This window comes from Eleutherodactylus coqui, chromosome 1, assembly GCF_035609145.1.
Source record: "Eleutherodactylus coqui strain aEleCoq1 chromosome 1, aEleCoq1.hap1, whole genome shotgun sequence".
Taxonomy (NCBI): Eukaryota; Metazoa; Chordata; class Amphibia; order Anura; family Eleutherodactylidae; genus Eleutherodactylus; species Eleutherodactylus coqui.
This window is the reverse complement of record NC_089837.1, coordinates 438552968-438580524: the sequence shown is the minus strand read 5'-3', so window position 1 is coordinate 438580524 and position 27557 is coordinate 438552968. Positions and strand designations below refer to the sequence as shown.

Sequence of the window (27557 nt, the reverse complement as noted above, 5' to 3'; positions counted from 1 at the left end):
CTCAGGGAAAACAGACAGAAGGAAAATTGATGTGTTTGAACTCTGGTGCTGGAGGAGAATGCTACGAATACCTTGGACTGCCATGACAATGAACAAGGTAGTGTTAGATTGCATCAAACCGAAAATATCACTAGTGGGCATAATCATCAAACAGCCGCTCTCTTTTTTGCCCACGTGATGCGCGCTAACTCACTGGAAACAGTACTGATGCTTGGCAAGGTCAGTGGGAAGAGAAGATCAGGACGACAAAGCACAAGATGGCTAGATACAACCAAGGCAACCGAAGACTGGAAGGTGCTGGTGGGGGATATTTTTTTCTCATGGTAGTCAATGCATGTGACACTTTAATTCAGTCTAAATTTATTGACAGGGTATACTATACTGCTGTCACACTGAAGGCACAGTCTATCTAGAAGGATGATATTTGTGTCTGCTGTCAAGCACGTCATGTGGTTCTGTTGTAAGGGGTCGCCCTCTGGTCTGCAGTGCTCCTTTTTATGTGCACAAGTTTTGCATTTTCCAGGACTCTTTCGCCTTAGATATGTCTATTAGGGATTTTCGATCCTCTAGCTTTAGGGTCATATAAAGCAGTGTATTTTCATCAACTATTATTTTGTGCCTGTAAAATTATAACAATGTCTTTGAAATCCATAGACCCTCCTTCCTTGAACTACCGGCTTAAATTAGCTCCTACATTCCATGTTATAAAGTCTAGTATGCGATTCGTAATTGTAATCAAATGAGGGCCGATTGGCTTGGCACCCCAGTTTTGGTGGATATCACTGGTGATTAGTCCTGGAATGGGGGGGGGGGGGGCGGGGTAGATGCGCCCGTTTATATTTATGTTCTTTTCTTGGTTTATTATGGTTCCGCAGGCAATAAACACTCACAACATTCCAATTAATCTCCTTTATTTTAGCTTTGTAATACAATAAGCACATACTGTTTATGCCATTGCTCTGCACATATTGTCGCTTGAGAGTCGGAACTTTGTGTTTTCAGTATTGTTCATTTTTAAAATGTAAAATAAAATAAAGAAAAATGAACCCAAAGTCTCCAATAAACATCATCCCCTTCCTTTAAAGAAGACCAGTCATGGGATAGAATCAGCAGGGCTGGCTGTATAACACTGCAGCTGCAGCCCTACTGACTCCATATCTTTTCATATTCACTTCCATTGGCTTGGATGAGGTCTTCTTACGTCTGGCTCCTGGTGCAGGAGGATACCTCCCACAACTTATTGTCAATGGGCGATGTCAGACTCTCCATCATGTCACCCACTGAGCGCGAGCAGTGATGACCACTCGGCCTGACACGCTGACCGAACTGCTAGCCGGGCGCAAGAAGAGGTAATTATCCATGGCAAAAAAAAGGCAAGTATGACAAAAAAAAAAAAATGAACAAAACCACGGCTGCAGAAACACGGAAGCAAAAAGATGATAAAAAGGGTATTTTTATGTTAGCCATACTGGGGCTCATTCACTATTCAAAACACAATAGACAGTCTTAAGGGCTTATGCCGACGAGCGTCGCAGGATATGCCCGCGGATTTACGCCGTGGGAGTACCGCGATATTAAACAAAGAAGTGCCTGCGAGTGATCACGGAATTCTACACGGTCTCCATTAATGCTATATTAATGGAGACCTTTCGCGGCGTAAATCCGTGGCAAATGGAACATGCCGCGATTTATTTCCCACTGTGGAAATCTGCGGTAGAATTCCGCATGTGATCACTGGGAAGCAGAAAGCTATTAGGTTCAATAGAACCTTAAAACTGCACAGATCTACCATGTAGTGATAAATGACAGTATTAGTAAATAAGCCTCACTGACTTTTGGTATGAAAATGTTTTTAATAAGAATATATCTTACCATTGCAGCCTTCAGAGATACTCCATCCATGCTAGGCAAGTTTGATAGTGGTCCCTAAAAAGGAATAAAATACATTGAAAAGTATTGAAATAATCAGTTTTTAGACAAGAATGGAAACTCTACATGAAAAGAATTGTGACAGTAAACCAGATACCCCTTGACACAAGAGGACAACGCTCAGTAGACAACCCCCTCTGACACTACATGGGTTTGTAGTAAGAAGAAGAATAGATGGACACTTGCACAATGTATAAGCCGACAAGCGTGGGGCCAGTGACATCATTTGAGCTCAGATGATGCAATCATTTTGATGGTAGGACTATATCAGGTTAAACTAGAAGATGATCCTACATTTCTCCCCAAGATTACTGAAGTGTCACCATTTCTTACCTGCTCCGGCCTGTGCTGCTGCAGACAGCTGTATATCTGACTCAGTCCAGCTCTGGTCAATACATAAGAGGCTTGTTCGTTAATAAGAGTGTCCAAATGTGCATCAATCTAGGAAAATGGAAAGTGGGAAATGAACACAATGATTTATTGTTCCCACTTCTTTTCTATCACAATATTGTCCAAATAATGGAAAGGGAAATAGAATGTGTTCCCGATACACAAAGCAGACGTCTAGTTGTGAGATGAATGACAATAGGTACACATTTTGGCAATGCTTCCTAGATATTTTTCAGTTCTGGATGCTTCTTAGCTCTGTTCCATTACGGCACAGCTATAAGCAGTCACTGCAGTTCACATGCAAAGTCTATTGTGAACCGCAGGTAAAATCCACCTTTCATCTTGTGGTTGTTGTTGTTAGCCGTTTAGCCGTTCACGACCCTCGGTGACCTTAAAGGCTCCCTCCATGTTTTTCGGTTTTGCACTGCTTCCTTCAGTTGTGTGATATCCATGCCAGTATCAGCTGTGACAGAATCAGCCATCGTATCCTTTGGTGCCCAGGTATTCTTTTGCCACTGATCTGTCCAAGCATTATAGATTTTTCTAGCAACTCTGCTTACATTACATGGCCAAAATACGTGAGCCTGAGTCTGGACATCTTGCCCTCCAGTGATAAATCAGGTCTTATATATGATTCAGGACTTCGTTTGTTACTCTCGCCGTCCAGGGCATACATGGCAGCTTCCGCCAGTTCCACAGCTCAAACGCATCAATCCTCCTTCTATCAGCTTTTTTCGCAGTCCAGCTTTCACATCCATACATGGCTATGGGGAACACAGTGGTTTGTACTATCCTGCGTTTAGAATAACGGTTGCTTGTTGAGGTTTTTTTCCACCTATTCTCACCCGGTTTCCAATTCATCTAGGTCCATTTTCCGCATGATCACTTCCGCATATACGTTAAACAAGATAGGTGAGATATTAAGCAGTCCAAGAAGGTGGTATGATTGGGGTTGGATAGTTTTTACAGCTTAAGGGCTGCTTCACACTGGCAAGGGCCATATCATCCTCGCAATCCGTGTGAATCCCACGGATGCGAGGGGTTTTCACACGGAAAGGCAGGGCTGAAGGAACTCTCTGTGGGGATTAAGGAATCCCCTGGCGCAGCTGTCACAGCAGTGGCAGGGGATCGCAACGTCCTCACACTGTTTTCAATTGCCTAATTTTCGCGCGATGCAAGAGTGAGTGACAATGTACGATTATGAAACCAATGATTTTCAATGGATTCATTCTCATTTGCGATGTTTTCCCTTCCACTCTGGAAGCTCTTGTGGTGGTCATGTGACATTTATCATTCACAAGAGCCATTTACTGGCCTCAGCAGTCACATGTTGGTCATGCTCACATGACTGCGGAAGCCAGCGATTGGCTGCAGTAATCATATGAACAACAAACTGCAAGGGACGTCTGCAGGAGCTTCAGGGGCCAAAGCAACGGTGCTGGACCAGCAGGACATTTAACAGTAAGTACTTAGTTTTTTATTTTTATTTTAGACCGCTCCCTGCCCTTAGCAACCTTTTGAAAAGTAAAAGAAAACGCCAAATATGGCTTTAACATTATCAGTCACATGTCTAAGGCTGAACACCTGCACACTTCGGTGGTACTGACCAAAGATCTAATGTTGCATGCAGGCCTCCTGATTGGAAGATGTCGGGGGCCAAAAATATTGGGTTTGTTGGATTTCAAATGCTACCAACAACAGAAAAGCTATTGTCAAAGGTGTCTGATAAAATACTGTATGTTCCCTTCTTCCTAATGAATAACCATGTGTTTAGGGGAATTGGCCAGCTTTAATTTTAGTACACCTGGGCACAAAAGTGGAGACGGCACAATTAGAGCTCCATCATATGACCGCGTTTGACTTCAATGGGTTTGTGCATTTCGTGTACACATACAAAAAAAAAAAACGAAGTCCTGCTCTATTTTCCTGCGTTTTGTGCAGCAAAAGAGACATAGAAGATGTGAAAATATGCAAAAAGAAGAGTGTGACAGTGCGCAAAATGCAGGAAAAAGAAAACAGCTGGACTTTATTAGGCCTTTATTAGCCAAGAAATCCACAGAAAGGTGGGTCACACACATGTGAACTGGCCGCAGAATATGTACTGTTTTTGCACATACGCTCGTGTGACTACAAGAGTTGGTAGAGTTTGTCCAGAAAGGTTTGTCCTGTCCATACACTTCTATGAAGTGCCTCATTCCTACAGAAGACGGTATGTAAGACAGACACCCCTCCCTTCTATAGGTATCCACAATTAAGTGGAGAGGTTACCAAATATTTTTTTCATTAGGCAAAACAATGGATTACACCCTGGAGACCGACTTGCCTGGAACTGCAGCATCTCGAGACGTTTATCAGTAAACTCAAACAGAGCCAAGGTGGTCTTCATGACATACAGGCAGTTGACCATGTATGTGGCCATGTCAGCTGTGCCCAGATTACTGGCAGAGACGGTACACATCTGTAGTAGAGGATCCAGGACGCAGGACAGGACCTAAGAGATCAGGACACACAGTGCAGAACAGCACGTTAGCTAATTATTTCCAATTACACTGGAGCACACTGTCCCTTCTTCGTGGGGACGGACAGCTTCTAAGTAAATACAGGGCTCAAATACCTATATAAATATGTAAACCCAAGCAACACTTCTTGTGAGACAGGGAATGCCTAGCAAGCAGATCTAAGAGAAGCCTCTACATCTGCAGTCTAGAAATCTGAATGCACATCCCAAAATTAATTAGAGCTTTAAATGTATTATGCTCATGCTTCTTGTGTAATTGCTCCACTTCCTATGAGCCTATGATGATTAACCCCCTCCTGACCAGAAGTTTCACCTCTCCCTTCTTTACCAGGTATGGGTCAACTGGATATTTGTAGTTTATGGGCAGTCAGGAACTAGTTAAATAAACACATCTTAAAGGAGATGTCCCGCGCCGAAACGGGTTTTTTTTTTTTTAACCCCCCCCCCCGTTCGGCGCGAGACAACCCCGATGCAGGGGTTAAAAAAACCACCCGCACAGCGCTTACCTGAATCCCGGCGGTCCGGTGACTTCAATACTTACCGCTGAAGATGGCCGCCGGGATCTTCTACCTTCGTGGACCGCAGCTCTTCTGTGCGGTCCACTGCCGATTCCAGCCTCCTGATTGGCTGGAATCGGCACGTGACGGGGCGGAGCTACACGGAGCCCCTCTCTGGCACGAGCGGCTCCATAGAAGAAAGCTGAAGACCCGGACTGCGCAAGCGCGGCTAATTTGGCCATCGGAGGCCAAAAATTAGTCGGCTCCATGGAGACGAGGACGCCAGCAACGGAGCAGGTAAGTATAAAACTTTTTATAACTTCTGTATGGCTCATAATTAATGCACAATGTACATTACAAAGTGCATTATTATGGCCATACAGAAGTGTATAGACCCACTTGCTGCCTCGGGACATCTCCTTTAACTATTCACAGGACAGGTGATACATATTAGATTGCTAGAGGCGCCTACTATGACCCTCCATCCCTCCTTGCCAGCACTCCCCTGACACTACATACAGCTCTATAGGGGTGGCAGAAAGGGGTGCGCTCGTGAGGTGGAATGAGGGACTTGTACTAGTGTTTTGTGGAGGTTCCCCAACAATCAGACATTTATCACCTGTGCGGTGCATGTGTGATAAATGTCAATTGTACGAAGACCCCTTTATCCCTCAACTTTTTAGGATTAGCTCTGTTCGTTCTACAGGAAAAGGACATTACAGTTCTACTTTAACCCTTTCCAATCCACTGTCTGACATCTTCAGGCATTCTGATTGAAGGCTGTACAGCTCCGATGTCGGAAGACGTGCGGCAGGGTATTCTTACTGACCACACTGTTGTCGGGGGCCTCTCCAGCATGTCCCCTACCGCAGTACTGGCTCTATCCAGCAGATGGCGCCATTGTATAATGGCAGAAAGAGAAAGCCCCCTAGGAAACCCTGAATCCAAAATTGGATTGCAGAGGATTAAATGACTGTAGCTTCGGTTCTAGCAGGACCGTCAACATGCTTTTGGTGTCATTTTAAAAGTGAAGATTCTTGGCCATTTTCTGTTCATCTTCCTTCCCCAAAACAGGTATAAAAAGAAAATCATTAATACCTCAAAATGATACCACTAAAAACAAGTTGTTTCAGAAAATACAAGCTGTTGTACAGCTCTGTCAACATAAAAGTAAGAATGCTCTTAGAATGTGGTGCCAGTCTTTTTGTAAAAAAAAAAAAATGTTGTGCAAAAGTAGTAAAACATAATAAAACCTCCATAAACTTGGTGCTATCATAGTGACCCGCAGAATAAAAGGTAACATAATATTTATACCACACTGTAAAAGGTCATAAAAATCCATCGCTAAAAGCTAAAATAATTGTGAATTTGCCTTATTTCCATTGCCCTGCAGCAAAAAAATAAATAAATAAAATATATGTACCGGAAAGGAATTCCAATAAAAACTATAACTCGTCCCACAAAATACAAGGTCTCATATAGCTACATTGACGAAAAAATAAGAAAGCTATAACCGCTGGAACACAAAAGGGGAAATGATTAACTGGCTGTTAAGGCTAAAATTACTTATGTCACAAAGGGGTCAAAAGGACTGAGTTCTGCACCAAATATAGTCAGTGCATGCCCTCATCATCTCTCATCTAGACTACTGCAACATTCTCCTCTGTGGTCTCCCTTCCAATACCCTTGCGTCCCTCCAATTATTGAGACATAATTTAAAAATCTACAATAAAGAAGTGACAATTTCAGGATGTTTTTTCTAAATTTAATGCGACTTTTAAAGGGAACCTCTCAGCTTCTACAAGCCGCATAAACTAAACTCATAGGAGCTAAAGCGCAGAATTAGGGGGTGCAAAACTTATCCTTACTCTCCTCAGTATTCCCTCTTTGTCAGCTCCCAAATACACAGGCGCATGCATCTCACAGACTACATAGGCAAACACGCAGGATGAGAAGACGAATCTTAATTATGAGGGCACCTATGTAGTCAGCGCGTTGCATGCAGCCGCAGCTTTGCAAGAGCACAGTGGGTGAACGCCAATGAGGGTAAGTAATAGACTCATAACCCCTGAGTCAGCTTCTATGAGCCCATAAGTGTAGGTTATGTGACTTATAGAAGCTGAAAGTTTCCCTGTAATAGCTTTTCCAATCACTAACATTTATGGCATAATCATAAATAGAATAGATCACAAATGTCTCCTAGGTGAAGTCCCATCTCTGAAAAAGTATTGGAAGAATAGGGGCTCATCACCTCACCAGGCACTGGGGTGATGGGCCCCTAAGAAAGAGATGAGAAGAAGTGGAGAAGGCTGAGCATGCCCTAAGAAAGAGATGAGAAGAAGTGGAGAAGGCTGAGCATGCCCTAAGAAAGAGATGAGATGAAGTGGAGAAGGATGAGCATGCCCTAAGAAAGAGATGAGATGAAGTGGAGAAGGCTGAGCATGCCCTAAGAAAGAGATGAGAAGAAGTGGAGAAGGCTGAGCATGCCCTAAGAAAGAGCTGAGAAGAAGTGGAGAAGGCTGAGCATGCCCTAAGAAAGAGATGAGATGAAGTGGAGAAGGCTGAGCATGCCCTAAGAAAGAGATGAGATGAAGTGGAGAAGGCTGAGCATGCCCTAAGAAAGAGATGAGATGAAGTGGAGAAGGCTGAGCATGCCCTAAGAAAGAGATGAGATGAAGTGGAGAAGGCTGAGCGTGCCCTAAGAAAGAGATGAGATGAAGTGGAGAAGGCTGAGCATGCCCTAAGAAAGAGATGAGATGAAGTGGAGAACGCTGAGCATGCCCACTGCTGTCTGTATTAAAGTCTAGGGATGGTATAGAGAAATCCACGGGCAGTGGGTTCTTGATAGTGACAGGTATAATATACAATATGTGTAAGACTCATGTACCTGCACAAAGTCTGCTTGTCTGGCATCCAGGGGAACAACTGACGAGTCATGAGAGACAAGAACTTCACGCAGAAGACTTAGGGTCTGATTTAATGCAGAACTTGGACCAAGATCCACAGGAGGAAGCTCCACCTAAACAACAGGCTCCTGGTTATATATGGCTGGAAAAAAACTCAGACATTCACATTGATCTCAAAAACCACTCTAGGACAGAAACATGCAGCTAAAATAAAATCAATTTTAACCATGTCCATTCACCTACAACTGCAAGGAGAAAGTAAGTGAACCATTTGGAAGGACCTGCATTTCTACAGTGATTACTAATAACATGTGATCTGGTTGTTATCAAGTCACAATTATAGACAAATCGTCAATGAGCAGTTTGTAGAGAATGCATAGACCTAGTGATTATATGATCACCGCCGGCCCCAGCCTGTCAGAGATGAGGCGTTTTAGCAGACTGTAGTCCAGCCCGTGCAGTGACTACAAGGAGGATGTTTTGCCCTATAATTGGGGCTCCTATCAATGTCCCAGTAATAGTGGAAACCTGTGAAAAAAAGACAATGACCCAAAGCACCAAGTAAATCAACTAAAGAATGGTTCAAAAAGAAGATTTGTATTTTCTAATGACAAAGACAGAATTTTGGCTTTAAAAGGGGTTGTACACTTGTAAACTATTGATGACCTATCCACAGGATATACCATTAAAAGTACATCAGCGGAGGTCTGCTACCAGTGATCCCCACTGATCAGCTGTTATATCTGGGTTGATGCTTTCTTGCACTGAGCTGGTTTCTGCAGAAAGCAGACAACTCTGTTCCCATTACAGGAAACATTTCCATTGAAGTGAATGTCCTGTAATGCCAAGCCTGGCCACTACAGTGGGAATGGAGCTGCCTGCTTCCTGCAGAAATCAGCTTAGTTCTGGTATGCAATGACCCAGCGAACAGTTGATCGGTGGAGATCCCAGGAGGCAAAACACAGCTAATCTACTGTTAATGGTCTATTCTACAGATAGAGAAAAAGTAGTAGCGGGAGCTAGGACTATTGGGAAAAAACATTACTCTTCTTTATTATAAAGTTGTGCTCAATACATCAGGATTGCTACATGTTCATGCAAAACGCGTTTCAATCTCTGCAGAAACTAAAGTGACAGTGGATTCCATTACCACAGTTTCATGTGGAAACATTCTTTCAGGAATAGACATCCATCTTAAAGGGGTTGTCCATTTGTAAATTAGTAATCCTTAGGATAGGCTATCCATCAATAGTAGATCAGTGGAGGTCAGCCACTCGAAATCCATGGCAATCAGTTGTTCTCTGGCCCAACATGCTCAGCTCTTAGCGAGGCCAGTGTGCACAAGCACGGAGCAGATTTCTGAATGAAGCAGACAGCTTAGCATTATAATAAAAGTTCCCATTGAAATGAATGGCCTGCAATACCAAATCTGTCCACTGCAGTGGGAACGGAGCTGTCTGCTTCCTGCAGAACTCAGCTTAGTGCACAAGCACACTGGCCTAGTTGATTAGCTGGATACCCAAGCAGCAGACCCCCGCTGATCTACTAGTGATGGACTATCCTAGGGATAGGCCATAAATAGTTTATAACTAGACAATCCCTTTAAATATTTGGATATTTAGTTGCGTGGTTTGAGTAGTACTTTTGTCTTAATACATACTGTACATTATGGATATCTATTTACAATACAACAGTAAATGCCAAACTATGGAAAAGCTCATATGTTGAGAGCCCCTTTATATCCGTTAGGCATAAAACTACTCTAAATGCAGGATATAAATGACGAAAGATCATGTTCCAAGATAATTGTGCGGCCCAGCAGCTCATCATCTTACAGTGGCACATGACAAAAGGGTAGAAATGAGGAAGAATAATTTACCACTTTGAGAAGCAACATGGGATGATTTGGTAATGGGAGTACATCTTCCATAGCAAATTATACACATCTGCTGCATTGTTCTACCTTCTATCTATCATAGCTAATAAACAGCTAAGCAATGCAGAGTACAAGTATAGCAGATACATTGCACTTTAAGAACATGACTGAGACATTAAAATTAAAACATTCACTCAAACCCAAAACAATCAGGACTAAGTCCTTTACAACGGTTTAATGTAAAAATCATAGAATGGTAGAGTTGGAAGGGACCTCCAGGGTCATCAGGTCCAACCCCCTGCTCAGTTCAGGATTCACTAAATCATCCCAGACTGATATCTGTCCAGCCTTTGTTTGAACACTTCCAGTGAAGGAGAACTCCTCACCTCCTGTGGTCACCTGTTCCACTCATTGATCCCTCTCACTGTCTAATATCTAATTTGTCTCCTCCCTTTCAGTTTCACCCCATTGCTTCTAGTCTTTCCTTGTACAAATGACAATAGGGCTGATCCTTCTGCACTGTGACAGCCCTTCAGATATTTGTAGACAGCTATTAAAGGAGATGTCCCGAGGCAGCAAGTGGGGTTATACACTTCTGTATGGCCATAATAATGCACTTTGTAATATACATTGTGCATTAATTATGAGCCATACAGAAGTTATAAAAAGTTTTTTACTTACCTGCTCCGTTGCTAGCGTCCTGGTCTCCATGGTGCCGACTAATTTTTGGCCTCCGATGGCCAAATTAGCCGCGCTTGCGCAGTCCGGGTCTTCTGCTGTTCTCTATGGGGCTCCGTGTAGCTCCGTGTAGCTCCGCCCCGTCACGTGCCGATTCCAGCCAATCAGGAGGCTGGAATCGGCAGTGGACCGCACAGAAGAGCTGCGGTCCACGAAGATAGAGGATCCCGGCGGCCATCTTCAGCGGTAAGTATTGAAGTCACCGGACCGCCGGGATTCAGGTAAGCGCTGTGCGGGTGGTTTTTTTAACCCCTGCATCGGGGTTGTCTCGCGCCGAACGGGGGGGGGGGTTTAAAAAAAAAAAAACCCGTTTCGGCGCGGGACATCTCCTTTAAGTCTCCTCTCAGCCTTCTTTTTTGCAAGCTAAACACTCCCAGATCCTTTAACCGTTCCTCATAGGACATGATTTGCAGAACGCTCACCATCTTGGTAACTCTTCTCTGAGCTCACTCTAGTTTGTCTATGTCTTTTTTAAAGTGGGGTGCCCAGAACTGGACACAGTATTCCAGATGAGGTCTGACTAAGGAAGAATACAGGGGGATAATTACGTCATGTGATCTAGACTCTATTGCTTCTCTTAACCCCTTAAGGACATGGCCTATTGTGGGCTTAAGGTCGCAACGATTTTTTGCGGATTTTCATCTCCATTTTTCAAAAGCCATAACTTTTTTACTTTTCTTTCGACGCGGCCGTATAAGGGCTTGTTTTTTGCGTGGCGAGCTGTAGTTTTTGATGGTGCCATTTTTGGGTACATAGACTATATTGTTAAACTTTTTATAATTTTTTTTACGATAACAGGGAGAGAACACACATAGATTTTTGGGTTTTTTTTTACAGCGTTAATCATGCAGCAAAAATGACACACTACATTTTTTCTGTGGGCCAGTACGATTACAGCGATACCAAAATTCGTACTTTTTTTTAGGTTTTTCCACTTTTCTGCAATAAAAATCCTTTTCCTGGAAATCTTTTTTCTTCTAAATCACTGCATTCAAAGTCCATAACTTTATTTTTCTATGAACGGAGCTCTGAGGGGGCTTATTTTTTTGCGAGATGAGCTGTAGTTTTTATTGGTACCATTCTGGGGAACATACAGCTTTTTTGATCACTTTTATTGCATTTTTTGAGAGGCAAAATACCAGTTTTTTTTAAGCAGGTTTTTTTTACGCTTTTTGCCGTGCAGAATAAAAAGTGTGTTTAACTTATTGTACACGTCATTACGGACGCATCAATACCAAATATGTGGGATTTTAATAATTTTTTTTGCTAATATGAGAAAAAGCACTTAAAAAGGTTTTTTTTTTTACATTTTTCTTTTTCGTACAGTTTTCTTATCTTTTTTTTTACACTATGTGTCCCTCTGGGGGACTTCAAGCACAGCACTGATGATCGCTGTGATAAGGCAGTCCTGCCATGTCTTGTCGCTTATACAGCGATTACAGGCTGTGGCAACACAGGACGCCGGTATCTGGCGTCCTGTTGCCATGGCAACCAGCCAGGCTCTCTGCGATTATATATCGCGAGAGCCCGGCAACTTCACAGAGGGAGCGCGCTCCCTCTTTGAATCCTTACCATGCCACGATCTACATAGATCGCAACAGGGAAGGGGTTAACAGCAGGGGGCGCATCTCGAATGCACCCCCGCTGTTGTAGCAGGAGGCCGGCTATCAGTGACAGCCGGCTCCCGCTGCCGGATGGCGTGAGATCTGTCATGATCTCGCGCTATCCCTATGATGTAAGGGTACGTCATTTTGCGGGAAGTACCCCGGCTACAATGACATACCCTTACGTCATGGGGAGGGAAGGGGTTAATAAATCCCAGAATTGTGTTTGCATTTTTGGCTGCTGCATCACATTGTTGATTAAAGTAATTCATCTGGACCTGGAGACTTGAATTCATTTAAGTTAGCTATGTGTTCCCTCACCATCTCTCTTTTTATAGATAGCCTGCATTATTTTATTCCCCCAATATCACAGGGAAGATCAGTTGATGTTCCATCTACTTTCTAAGAGAAAACAGATACAAAATAGGAATTTAAAAGTTTGGCCTTCCCAACATCATTCTTAACCACATCAACATTTTCATCTTGTAAGCATTCAATAGCATCTTTGACTTTTCTTTTGCTTTTGACATACACCCCCCCCCCCAACCTTTTTTTTATTGCTTTTGGCCTCTGTTGCAAGCCTTAATTCATTATTAGCTTTTTCTGACACTTGCCCTACAGTTTCTGCAGACTGCATTATATTTTTCTCCTCCTCTTTTCATTTGCTAAACATATTTCTCTTCCCTTTTACACATGTGTGCAAGTTCTGTGTTCATCCATCCTTGTCTCATTAAATACTTCCCATTCTTCCTTCTTTTAGGGATTGTTAGCGATTGTGCTTTGAGAATCTCATTTCGCAATATTTCCCAACCTTCTTGTACATTTTTGTCCTTAAGAACATCCAGCCATTGGATCCTTCCTGCCCTCTTTCTGAGTCCATTAAAATCACCCTTTCTGAAATCCAACCTTGAGGTCTGAGTCTTCTCAGGTCTTCCTCCCCTTTTTATCCAAAATTCAAGGATAGCATGATCACTGCCTCCTAAGGTCCCAGCCACTCTTACTTTCCCAACCATTTCCTCCCTGTTGGTAAGAATTAGGTCCAAGATAGCAGATCCCCTTGTTTTATCTTCTACCTTTTGGAAGATAAAGTTGTCAGCAAGAGTAAATAAGAATGTGTTGGATCCATTACTTTTACCTGAGAAAGATTCCAAACAAATGTCTGGATAGTTAAAATCTCCCATGATCACTACATCATGCTTTTTTGAGAGCTTGGCCATCTGATGTAGAAAGAGTTCATCCATATCTTCTGCTTGTCCAGGTGGCCTATAGTAAATGCCTACAGAGGTGACCTTTCTGTTCTCCTCTTGTATTCTTGCCCGAAGAGTTTGTACAGAACTACCATGCTCCGAAGCTTGAATCTCTGTGGAGATTAATGTTTTCCTAACATACAACACCTCCCTCCCCCCTTTTTAGGTCTGTTTCTTATAAAGTTGTATCCTAAAAGCTCTGTATTCCAATCATGTGTATCATCCCACCAAGTTTCCGTGGTGCCTATGACATCATATTTCTCTTCCTGTGTTAGGAGCTCCAATTCTTCTTGTTTGTTTTCCATGCTCTATGCATTTGTATAGAAACATTTTAGTTTGTGATCGGTGTCTCTTGCTCCTCTACTTTCCTTCTGAATTTTTTGTCTTTGTTCTTTCTTTCCACTTCTAATAGCAAGGTTCTCAAATGTATTAATTATCTGTATATTTTTTACCTGGCCTTTCACTTCCCTTCCCATATTGTTCTAGTTTAAAGCTCTCCTAATGAGTGAAGCAAGGCGCCCACCAAATATATGATTACCTGTTTTTGTAAGGTGCAGCCTTAAAATATATCATAAAGCAGTGGAGGAGTATGGAGCAGACCCGGGAGCTGCACTTGCTCCATACTTTGGTTCTAAACAGTTAGCTGGGATGGGCCTGTCCACCACTCTATCAACCCCCATGACATGCAATCGCAGGGTTCTGATGGGTCTGCAGCAGCTCACTGCAACACCTAACTAGTAAGTGATTTACAGCTACTGCAATCATGTCTACAATGCTGATTACTTCTAGTGTCCTCCATGATGACATTTATGTGTGTTTTATAGAGAGTTAAAGTGGTTTTTCATGGGACAACTATAAACCGAATAGTTGCACCAAATAGCCGCTAAAGCAGACTACTACCGCACGAATGACTGTGTGCTTTTAAGCAGAGCGATTGTTGTTCACTTGTTGTTTGCGGTCACTGAGGAGCACACCTACTTGCAAGTTATTGAAAGACAAAACGATTGCCCGTTTACACCAGAAGATAATTAACCAGCGACTATTTTTAGGCAAGTTAAAACACAGCGACTAGTGAATGAACTCGCTCATCAGCCAGTTGGTGGCCCTGTTTAAACTGAAAAAAGCTGCTCCTTAATTTGCTCTATCCAATGACTATTCGAATGATAGATGCCTTATGTAAAGCAACCATTAGGGAGCAGAGTCTGCAGTTTTATCAATGTGTAATGTATAGAAGACATAACAGCAGCCAGTCCACATCCGCCAGCTCAGAGAGACCTGAGAATTAGAGATGCAGCCTGCAGAGGGGAAAACTGGTGACAAATGCAGAATAACACAGCCAGATATAGTGTTATTCCTCATGTACACACATAGAAGCTTATTCTGAAGCACCATCTGAAAGATCGAATATGCATTAAAGCATCACTTTTTGCCAGTCTTTTGAGATAGCCTTTAAGATGTCTAGAATGAATACTCTGTCTTCCGAATGTACTGGGGAACATATACAGCAATGGCAGTGCAGCATGTATTGCAAGCAGGTCTATATTTGTACAAGTGTTAATGTAATCTAGGGCCTTAACCCCTTAACGACCGGGCCATAGTCTTTTTACGTCCTGCCCAAGTGGGCTTTATTGTCTGAGGACGTAAAAACATGCGTCCTACAGAGAATAAAGCCCCGTGGGCTATGGACGTGACAGCTCCATGCTGTCGGTGCCCGCAGGTAGCAGACAGCATGGAGCTGTCATCCTGGGCTGCGGGGACCCCCCCCCCCCCCCCCCCCCCCCCCCCCCCCCGGCATATCCAATGGATAGCGCTGATCGCAAAAAAGTAAATAAAAGTGCCTTAAAAGTTAAAGATGGATCGGATCCATCAGGGCAGCTGAAAATACTCACCCAGGTTCCACGATGTCTGCCGCGGAGAAAGGGTCCTCCGGGACCCGACGCGGCTCTTCTGCGCATGCGTGCCAGACGAATGACGTCACGCGCATGCACAGAAGAATGGGAACCCCGGGGAGTTTAAAATCTCCTGGTTCCCGGCTACCTTCAGGATGTCCCCGGGGACCGTGGCGAGCGGTCCCCGGCCCCGCGATCGCCGCTATCCAATGGATAAAAAAGTAAAAATCAGCTTAATTTCACCTCCCCTCATGGATCGGATCCATAAGGGGAGGTGAAAATACTCACCCCCGGTCCTCTGCGGCGTCCTGGTCTTCCGGGACTTGAGTCCCCTTCTGCGCATGCGCGCCCGATGATTGACATCGGGCGCGTGCACGGAGGGGCTCAGGACTCGGGAAATTTAAAATCCCTCTGCTCATGGCTGCCATGTGTAGCCAGGAACAGAGGGATGTCCCTGCAGAGATGATCACTGTTATCCAATGGATAGCAGTGATCATTTAAAGTAAAAAAAGTGTAAAAAAGTAAAAACAAAAAAAAAAAGTTTAAACGCTTACATTTCATTTCCCCTCACGGATCATATCCGTGAGGGAGGATGAAATTACGTACCTAAGGCCCCCGGATTTATCCGCGGACCTTACCACAACTTCTGCGCACGCGGCCGTCGCCAAAGCGGCAGACGCATGCGCAAAAGCCGTGGATTGCCAGGATAACTTAAAATCTCCCTCCTCTTGGCTACAAAACTTAGCCGAGAGCCTGGAGATTTCACGGGGGGCCGCAGTGAGCGGTTCCTGGTCACGTGTTCGCCGTTATCCAATGGATAATGGCAATCACGTAAAAGTTTTTAAAAAAAGTTAGTTTCATCTCCCCTCACCAATGCGATCGGTGAGAGGAGATGAAACTTTTACTGAAGGCCTCCGTATTTGCACCTCGGCGCGATCTTCCTCTGTGAACTTTCCCGGATTCTGCACATGCGACCGCCAGCAAAACACCGGACACATGCGCAGGAGTCGGGGAGCCCAGGAAACTTAAAATCTCCTTGCTCCCAGCGACCAACGGTCGTCGAGAGCCTGGAGCAGTGACAGGTGGCCTCGTTGAGCGGTCCGCGGTCACGTGATAAAAAGGTAGCGATCTACCTTAGGTCGGTCTCACATGACCGGATAGGAATTACGGATTCCGCATGCGTCTGATCCGCGGTAATACGCAGATCAATCGCATTGGATTACACAATTCCGCTCACATTAGTGGGTTGGAATTTCGTAATCCACTCGCAGAAAAGAGAACGCAGCAGGTTCTATTTTACTGCGGATATACGCAACGTAGAGCCCATTGTGCTCCATGGTCGCGGATATACCCGCAGCCCATACGCAACTACCTTCTATACGGGCTGCGGGTACCCGAGTCATCGCTAAGCGACGGTGCGGGAAATACAAGCAAAAAAAAGTACTGCGCATGACTGTCTGTGTGAGTAGGCAGTTATGCGCAGTACATTACGAGGCCGTACGCAGGGTCACAGCCGGGCTCACAGATGGGGTCCGCTGCGGGCCTCCGCAAGCGGATTCCACCTACGGCTGCGTGAGCCCGGCGTTATTCAGACCGCTACCTGTAATACGTAATTTACAAGAAGCCCCGGGAACGCTCGCCTTCATGCAGTTCCAGGAGCAGCTTGTTGAACGCCTTCTGTGTGAGACCGCCGCACTGCAGCAAGATTACAAAGCCTCACAGAGGGCCACTTTTTACACCCCATCCCCGCCGCTGAGGTCAAGAAATACCCCCAAGCGAGAGAGAAGGGGGAATACCCGGTTTTCTTGCCCCATGTGCCCAACCCAACCAGCCTCCGTAATTACCCCTGTCTTCGGACATAAAACGCGGTTTTATATTATTACTTCTATCTAATATTTAGGGAATTCCAAAAAATGGGGATGGCGGGGGGGGGGGGGGGGATTATTTTTAGGAAGTCAATTTTTTTTTCGTATAAGTGGGCAATGGGGCCTTGAATTTATTCAGTTGTACCCTGAAATCCAGCGGGCATTCCCTCCATTATGGGCCTAGCCATGTGTCCTGTAAGTAGTTTAGGGCCACAATGGGTATGTTTCTGAACACGGGACAAACGGGGGGATCCATTTTGGGGTGAACGTCTTCATTCCTTATGTACACTGTACAAAAAAAAACAGTTTTTAACTTGACAAAATTGCCAAAAAGATGAAAATCGTAATTTTTTCCTTCTGCTTTGCTTAGATTCAGTCAAATGCTGTGGGGTCAAAATACACCCCTAGATGAATTTGTTAAGGGGTCTAGTTTTCAAAATGGCGTCATTTGGGGGGGGGGGGGGAGTTCTTTTTCGTTTTGGCCGCTCAATGTCTCTACAAGTGGGCAATAGGGCCTGGAATTTATCCCGTTGTACACTGAAATCCAACGGGTGCTCCTTCCATTATAGGCCTAGCCATATTTCCTTTAAGTAGATTAGGGCCACAATGGGTATATTTCTGAACACGGGACAAACAGGGGTATCCATTTTGGGGTGAACCTCTTCATTCCTATGTACACTGTACAAAAAAACCTGTTTTTAAATTGACAAAATTGCCAAAAAAATGAAAATCGTAATTTTTTCCTTCGGCTTGGCTTAGATTCATTCAAAAACTGTGAAGTCAAAAAAGTCAACGTACCCCTAGATAAATTCGTTAAGGGGTCTACTTTTCAAAATGGGGTCACTTGTGGGGGTTCTCCATCGCTTTGGTCACTCAATGGCTCTACAAGTGTGCAATAGGGCCTAAATCTCCTTCAAGCAAAATTTCTGTTCCGAAAGCCACCAGTTGCTCCTTTCATTTTGGGCCCCATTGTGCATACAGACGTAATACTAGGGCCACAATGGGTATGTTTCTGAGTACGGGACAAACAGGGGTATCCATTCTGGGGTGCAAATCCTCATTTTCATGTGTACTATAGAAAAAAGTCCTGTCTTCAAAATGACATATTTGCAAAAATATGAAATTTTAGTTTTCCTCTTCTAAATTGCATTGACTCCTGAAAAAAAACTGTGGGGTTAAAATACTCCTGACACCCCTCAGTGAATACGTTAAGGGGTGTAGTTTTTAAAATGGGGTCACTTGTGGGCGTATCTATCATTTTGACTCCTATGAGCCTTTGGAATCTTGGCTTGGTGTAGGGAAAACAAAGTGTTCCTCAAAATGCTGAAAAGTAATGTTAAATTTGTACGTCTCCTAAATGGTTAAAAAAACACAAGTTTTTCCAATATGCGCGCAAAACAAAGTAAACGGATGGAAATATTTATCTTAGCAAAAATTTCTATATTATATTATGTTTGCACATATTTGAGATATTGCAGTTGGAAATGTGAAAAAAAATGACGATTTTTTCAAAATTTTCCCAATTTTGGCGCTTTTAATAAATAAACACAAATTCTATCGGTCTTTTTTTTCCACGTAAAGGAAGTACAACATGTGGCGAAAAAACAATGTCAGAATTGCTTGGATATGCAAAACCTTTCTGGTGTTTTTCCATGTTAAAGTGACACGTCAGATTTGCAAAATTTGGCCTAGTCATTAAGGCGCAAACAGGCTTGGTCACTAAGGGGTTAATTCCTGATTATTTACGGCAGTCTTTTATATAGTCGAGTTGAAAGGTAGGACGGAAAGCTAGAAGCTTCACCAAGCATGGGCATCGTGCAATGTCGAGGTGAAAACATCATCATACTTCAGGCTTAAATGAAAGTAAAAATACCCCTGAACACGGCAAATCTGAGAGCGGGAACAGCTTGTTCAGAGCGCAATCAATACCAATAAGAAATCTGGCGCGAATCTCACTTGCAGTCATGTACGATCTTCACAAAATATACCTCAGTAACTGGTTGAATTGGAACACACAAATGACTAAAAAACAGCAGTTTTAGTTTTTTCTTACAGCATATTAAGATACAGATGAATGCAAATAATGACAACCTTAAGATTTATTTTACCTTCCCACAAATACTAGGACTAAAGGGGAAAAAAAGACAAAAACGGATTTTCCCACAATTATTTTGGATATGGGATTAATGCCAGATTTCTGGGGGTCTAAAAACTGTAACTCCCAGCATGTCCAAGAATGGCGCACCCCAAATGTACGACATGAATGGCGCGGCAGTTTGCATACCTAACCCCCGCTCCGTTCACTTTTATGGGATGAATGGAGATAGTTGAGTGCATCGATCTCCCTCCATCCCATAGAGGAGAATGGACCAGCAGCAATCATGCTGTTCTCCGGATCAGACCCCTATTCTGTGGATAGGGGGTTAAAGTGGAAAACTCGCTTTAATGGAAGCACCCTTTTGATCTAGGATCTCAGCTACCTACCTTGTCTAGCAGTTTACTTGCATGTAAAGTCAGACTGTTGAAGAATATCTTCTTACTAAGTAAGTGCATTTCCTCAATTGTAGTCAGTAGTGCGGACCCACTCGTGCCGACGATCGCACTGAAAGAAAATGGCAGCTTTCAAATATTTGTCTAATTATAAATGAAATGCTAAGCAATTCTAATGTAATGCACTGGCCTAAAATACAGCAGATCTGAAGATCCAGTGTATCCTATTACAGTCAATTGTGAGAATACACGGAGGTGCCAAAAGTCATGGGATAGTAGTAAGCAAATTGGTTATGACGTATTATTTCATGTGACGGCTTGGGAACGTATACACCTGGATAAGTTGTGAAGTCTTATCTTTAGGGCGAGGTTGAACACTGGCCAGCGTGCTCATGAGAAGGCCATATAAATTATCAGAATTAGAGTGGGGCATAATAGTGGGTGCTAGACGGAAGGGGATAATCCATTTTCTAAGTTATGCGGGCATTTAACCCTTTGCAATCCAATTTTGGATTCACGGTTTCCTAGGGTACTTTCTCTTTCTGCTATCATAAAATGGCGCCATCTGCTGGCTAGAGCCAGTACTGTGCTATGTGACATGCCGGAGAGGCCCCCGACAACAGAGCGTCCAGTAATCTACAGTAAGAATACCCTGCCGGACGTCTTCCAATATCAGAGCTGTGCAGCCTTCAATCAGAATGTCTTTAGACGTCAGACAGTGGATTGGAAAGGGTTAACATTCCTTGATTCACAGTGTGACATGTGTTCTAGAAAAATGTCATAGTAGGCATTATCACCCATAGTGGCTGCCAAAGTGCTTAATGATCATGTCAGACACCGCCAGTGACGAATTGTCCATGTAAGACAGACAAGTGGCTCTGTCAGAAATCACATCCGCATTCGATGCAGGAGACCCCACAAGCATTTCAGTGCAGCCCTTCTATATCTATGGATAGAATATGAGAGCAGAAGACACCATGACATTGCCCATAGCATGTCACCTGGGCTTCTGAGGCTGCAAATGGGACCCCAGAGAACTGGCAACGTGGCATGGCCTGACCCTAGTTGTTAACAAGGCAATGTGCAGTGTGGAATGTGTTATCATGGCATGGGTTGGGTCTACTGGTTTGCCTAAACACGTAATTGACTGGTGCCCGCTACAGTTGACTGCTTGGAGACCCTTTGCAGCCCTTCATGGACTTCATGTAGTACCACAATGATGGGACATTCCTGCAGGATAATGTACTGTGCTATCAGGCCCAAATTGTCCAGAATTGGCTTGAGGAGCATTCTGGAGAGTTCCTATGAATGGTGTGGCATGCACATATACAGAATGTGAGCCCAATCAAGTATTTATGGGATGTGGTGGTCCATTCATGCCCGAGATCCTGTACCTACAAATACCACAGAGCTGTGGGCTATACTATCCAGATGGTATGGTTTAACATCCCTCCAGATGTCTTCCATCCACTTGTGGAATCGATACCACATCAAGTTGCTCCACTTCGCCGAGACAGTGGGGGTCCTATATGATATTCGTTCCTGTCCCGTGACTTTTGGCACATACGTATATATGCAGATTGTTGTTCCTAAGTAATTGCTCCACTTCTTGTCAACATTAGGTGTTAGCAGCAAGTTAAATGAACATTAGAACATGTGCGGAAAATGAATAAAAGTGAGAGTAAGTTAGAAGTAAAAACTAATAAGTTCAGACTTGGTGCTATGCTTTTACAATGCACTACCTACACAATAGAATAGCAGGAGCTGTCTCGGAGGTTCTCACCTTATGGTATGGTGGTAGAACTTCAGCAGATTAGAGATTTTATACAACAGCACTGCGCCAGGCTCAGCAATAATAACTTGCTCAATACGGACCTAAAATAAGGCATCACATAAACAGAAGAACATTTACAATTACATATTGTCTACATACTCCGCGTCAAATAAATATTCTCTGTGGGATCCAGATAGTATGCTGTAATACAAATGGCTATACATGCAGTTAAGGCCCATTTAGACAACAATTGTCGCTCAAAATTCGCTCAAACGCCATCTTTTGAGCGATAATCATTGTGTGTAACTGCACTGACATCGTGCAGTTTTCATTATCCTGACGCGCATCGTCGTCTTTCAGCGTGCTGAAAGACGACGAGCCTCATCAGGGATTCACAGCGGGATACAGCGGATACTACTGTTTCAGCTGTATCCTGCTCCCTGATAACGGGCGGGGTATGAAGAACAGAGCGGTCCAGCTGCGTTCTCCATATACGGCACGGAGCGCTCAGCTGTATAACAGCCGGGCGCTCCGTGCAGAAAACATCTGGATAGAGAAGACAAGCGGGGAGGGGACACCCAGCTTGTCTTCTGCATCCTCCGCTCCGAGCGCTCAGCTGTATAACAGCCGGGCGCTCTGAGCGGGAAACAGCTGAATGCAGAAGACAAGCGGGGACACCCAGCTTGTCTTCTGCATCCTCTGCTACGAGCGCTCGGCTATATAACAGCCGGCTGCTCGGAGCGGAGAACAGCTGGATACAGAAGACAAGCGGGGACACCACGCTTGTCTTCTAAATCCTCCACTGGGAGCGCAAAGTGATCGCTCATCTTGCACTGTAAATAACATAACGATTATTGCTCAAACGTCGCTTGAGCGACATCTTTTGAGCGATAATCGTTGTGTCTAAATGGCCCTTTAAAGGGGTTGTATCCTGCCAGAGCAACCCCTGCTGATTTACAACTAGACAACCCCCTTAATGACCACAATGCCTATAGACACCTAGAAGACCCAGTACACTAAGGCCTCATGTCCAGTAGTGTTTGGCAATATATTGCGTATGGACGCTGTATGCATACGCTGCCTATACAAAAGCATAGGGTTCACGCTGTGTGGTACACAGAGAAATAGAGCATGCTACAATCCATTTCTTGCGTGTGTCTACTCCATCATGTGCATGGATTAATGAAAGACCATTGACTTTCATGGACTCCATTCACCGCGTATTAGATGGCCGTGCAATACGTAATTAAAGCTCAAGCTGTTACATTTCCAAAAAAAAAGTGATAAAAAGGATCCTTTAAATGCTGGTACCACACGGAGGCCAGTCATTGGCTAGCAGCCGTCATGAGCCTAGACGTCACGTGCGTGATCATGAAGTAGGAGGATGGCAGAAGAAACCATATCGGCCATGGACCAGAGCAGTGGGGACACAACACAGGCGAGTATACCTCCATTTATTATTTTACATCTGTGCCAGCCTATAGTTAAAAAATATAACAAGTACGCCAATACAACCCCTTCAGTGTTAAGAAGGCAAAATAGATTTATTTTCCCTCCACAGAGCTGTTATTGTATCACTCTGGTCACAGATGACCACCAACTTTCCGCAGCCTGATGACCTTTACAACTACCGTAGCTCCTGATATCTCGGCTTCCTGGACCCCAGTGGGTATGAACTGGCGGGTATAGTTTCCGCAAGTCACGTTGTAAGATGAAGATTCCCACTAGTATTGTAAACATTCATACTTATATACATAGAAATGTCACATGGAAACACAGCCTTGAGTAAATGATTGCGCTATCGCTCTCCTCACCGGGCTGGATAATAGCAATTATGAGAAATGAAGACGATAACAGCAGAATGTGACCTTCTGGCATCTTCGAGGAAATGACACAAAAACATTTCACACAAAAACATTTCACACTGAACTCACCTTATTTTCATTCTTTAATATGTACCACAAACATTTGGGAACTGTTACAATTGTTGCCCCTTTTTCATTTTATAAACTTTAACCCCTTAGGGGTGTAGCCTAGTTTAATACTTAAGGGATTGTCTCACAATAGGCTTTACCTGTGTGAGGGGGTGGAGGGAGTTCACACCACTCCCTGCGCATGCAGACTGAGCGGGTAGGCCGCTTGGACAGCTAAGCCCCGCCCCTGTGTAAGTGAAGCGAATAAGTTGTGACAGAGAGAGCAGGCAGTGAGACCGTGTGAGTGATTAACAAAAGAAAAAAAACACGAACGGGCAGAGGCACCCGAGCGGCTGCGATCAGGCAGAGGCACGCGAGCGGCTGCGATCAGGCAGAGGCACGCGAGCGGCTGCGATCAGGCAGAGGCACGCGAGCGGCTGCGATCAGGCAGAGGCACGCGAGCGGCTGCGATCAGGCAGAGGCACGCGAGCGGCTGCGATCAGGCAGAGGCACGCGAGCGGCTGCGATCAGGCAGAGGCACGCGAGCGGCTGCGATCAGGCAGAGGCACGCGAGCGGCTGCGATCAGGCAGAGGCACGCGAGCGGCTGCGAACAGGCAGAGGCACGCGAGCCTGTGCTTCACGCTTGACAATGCCGTCCAATGTGCTACTTGTGCAATGTATGTGGTCCTTGATCAGCCGATCGAGGGTGTATACTATTGCGCCAGATGCATATTCGTTGCACATTTGTAAGTCCAAATTCTGGTTCTAAATGAGCGACTGGCAACACTGAGATCCCATTGACAATATAGAAAGAAGTTTGCTGCTCACTGAGCAGGCACTCGCAGGGGAGGATGGTAGTTTGGGAGATCTGGGGGAGCAGGCAGGTAGCTGGGTAACAGTTGGAAGGGGTAACAATAATAATCTTTATTTGTATAGCGCCAACATATTCCGCAGCGCTTAAAAAATACCACGGAGGCTAGTCTTGAACTGGCATAGCCCAAGTTTGCAAAGTTGGCAGATGAGGGGGATGCCATTACAGAGCCAGCACTGCTGCAGCACGACATGCCCTCTGAATGCCAGTGAGGTGACTGTTCCAGTAAGAAGGGGAAGGGGAGCGCAGGCCAGGATAGACAGGCCCTAGTGGTGAGGGACTCAATTATAAGCGGGACAGACAGGGCAATCTGCCACAAAGACGGGACCGTTGAACAGTGCGTTGTCTTCCTGGTGCTTCAGTTCGACACATCTCAGATCAGGTTGACAGATTACTGGAAGGGGCTGGTGAGGCTTCAGCGGTCATGGTGCACATTGGCACCAATGAACAACTTAAAGGTCAATGGAGGGCCCTCAAAAATGATTTCAGGGACCTAGGATCTAAACTTAGGGCGAGGACCTCCAAGGTAGTTTTCTCAGAAATACTACCTGTACCACAAGCCACACCAAAAAGGCAGCGGGAGATTAGGGAGATCAACAAGTGGCTCCAGAGTTGGAGTAGGAAGGGGGGGGGGGGGGGGGTTGGTTCCTGGAAAACTGGTCTGACTTTGCTGTTGGCTACAGGCTGTAAGGTAGGGATGGGCTGCATCTCAATAGGGAGGGTGCAGCAGTGCTTAGGGAGAAGATGGCTAGAAGGTTGGAGGAGTGTTTAAACTGGGGACTGGGGTAGGGCAAAAAGAGTAATAGGGGGGGAAGACAGTGTAGACAGTGACCTGGGACCAAGTATTGGGAATAGGGGTTGAGCAGGGGGTGGGGTTAGTTCAGTTAGAACTGGCAGAACAGCTGATAGAACTATAAGTAGCATAATGAATACAAAGAATAACAACAATCGTATAAATTGTATGGCAATGAATGCAAGACGTCTGATCAGTAAAGTGAGTGAGTTTGAAGCGAGAATGTCTGATGAAGATTACGACATAATAAGAATAACGGAAAGATGGCTTGATGAGTGCGATTGGCTGGTGAATTTACAAGGTTACAATTTCTTCAGAAGAGGGAGGAACCAGAAAGGGGGGGGGGGGGGTATGTCTATAAGTTAAATCCTACTTCATGACGAGGCTACGAGAAGATATAGCTGCACGAGAGGAACAAGTGGAATCTCTGTGGGTAGAAAGACAGAGAGGGAAAAATAACAAAATTCTGATAGGGGGTTTTTCTCTAGGCCACCAAAAATAAAAGAAGAAACTGAAAACTTACTAATAAGACAAATAGAAGAAGTGTCAAACCGCAATGAAGTAATTATTATGGGAGACATTATCAAGATATAATATGGATGGACGAAACCTGCGAATCTCACAAGGGTGATAAGTTCTTGAGAACAAATAAAGAGAACTACCTTACCCAACTTGTACGGGAGCCACTTGGGAAATAGTGACCACAATATAAATAATTTCCAGCTGTCATTTAATAGGAAGCCTCATCAGGGAGCAACAAAAAAACTATACTTTAGTAAAGCAAAATTTGATCAGCTAAGAACTACTATCATTAGCAACATTATTTGGGACAGCGTCCTCAAAAATAATACTACAGGCGGCAAATGGGAGAAGTTTAAAAACATTCTAATTACCTCGTGAGCAGTTCCTAACCTTTAAAAATAAAAGAACTACAAATAAAAAGAAACCAATGTGGATTGACAAGACTGTAAGGGGGCAATAAGCAAAAAGAAGAAAGTGTTTAAACTATTAAAACAAGAAGGCAGTAAAAAGCTAAAAACATACAGGGAAAAAAACAAATTATGTAAGGAAAAGATACAAACTGCAAAGGAGGAGGCAGAAAGACTGATCGCCAAAGAGAGTAAAAATAACCCTAAAACTATTTTTTAATTATATAAATGGTAAAAGGATTTGCACTGAGAGCACTGGCCCTTTAACAAATAATGCAGGAGAAAGCATATGATGATGGGGTAAAGGCAAATCTATTAAATAGTTTTTTCTTCTCAAGTGTATTCACGAAGGAAAAAGAAATATCACATGAGATGCAGGGAGATAAATGCCACCCCCCACCACACACCTCATCCCATAAAATATCGCTTGCCTAAGTCAGGAGGAAGTGCAGAGTCGGTTTAAAAAGATTAAAAATCGACAAAGCGCTGGGTCCAGATGGAATACACCCAAGGGTTCTAAGGAAACTAAGTGACGTGATAGACAGACCGCTATTTCTTATATTTAGGGACATTATCGAGACTGGGGGTTGTACTACTGAATTGGCGATACGCCAATGGGGTTCCAATAGGACTACAATGGATCAATGTGCTGCCCGTGTGCAGTCAGCTGAAATACAAACGGCACACAGATGTTTAACTGCCTGTGTGAATAAGCAACTTTAATTCAGATTGTCTGGATACGGATTCCTTTTTTGTGCAGTAGACGTCAGTAGCAAAAGGACCCACTTGTACAGACATCAGGCTGCATCCTTACCTTGCAGGATTGATTTAGTACTCTATGTTTTAATGTACGGCATAAAGCAGTGTGAACAGGAGTCTAACAATCATACTGCGAACTAAAAGAAGTAAAATGGGTTAGTGATGCATATAAACCTTCAATGGTCTGCAAACTCCTTCAGTGATGTGTCCTACCACCTCCTGGATATTGTCTTCAACCCCTGAAAATAAATGCACAAACTGGATTTAGAGCAAAACTCAGATTGGCAGAAAAAAAAAAACTTTCCTACAATAGTTTAAGGGTGCTTTTAGATGGAGCGATTAGCGGTCAAAACAATCGTTCAGACAAGCAAAAGTGACCGATAATCATTCGGTCTAAACATGAGCTGGCGACTGAACGACAAATGATAACCGTACACTTTCCATTCGCCATTCACTTTAGCCATCGTTGGTTCGTTCACTTATCGTTCAGGTTAAACGGCAATCTTTCAATCTTTCTCATTGGATGATTCTCGTTTGATCGAGCCAAAGATGTACCGTACCTGTCTGG

At 44.1% G+C, this 27557-nt stretch overlaps 1 protein-coding gene across 1 annotated transcript in view; it reads right to left on the bottom strand.

The window, feature by feature from the left end:
* COG6 (component of oligomeric golgi complex 6) overlaps positions 1–27557 on the bottom strand; it is a 108111-nt gene that overhangs the window by 20580 nt on the left and 59974 nt on the right. Inside the window, exons 11-17 of the mRNA XM_066582301.1 lie at positions 27164–27228; positions 21733–21824; positions 19944–20061; positions 8222–8353; positions 4643–4810; positions 2263–2370; positions 1873–1926 (exon numbers count right to left, since the gene is read on the bottom strand). Coding sequence (XP_066438398.1) covers positions 1873–1926; positions 2263–2370; positions 4643–4810; positions 8222–8353; positions 19944–20061; positions 21733–21824; positions 27164–27228 — 737 coding nt within the window. The remainder of the gene's footprint in view (positions 1–1872; positions 1927–2262; positions 2371–4642; positions 4811–8221; positions 8354–19943; positions 20062–21732; positions 21825–27163; positions 27229–27557) is intronic.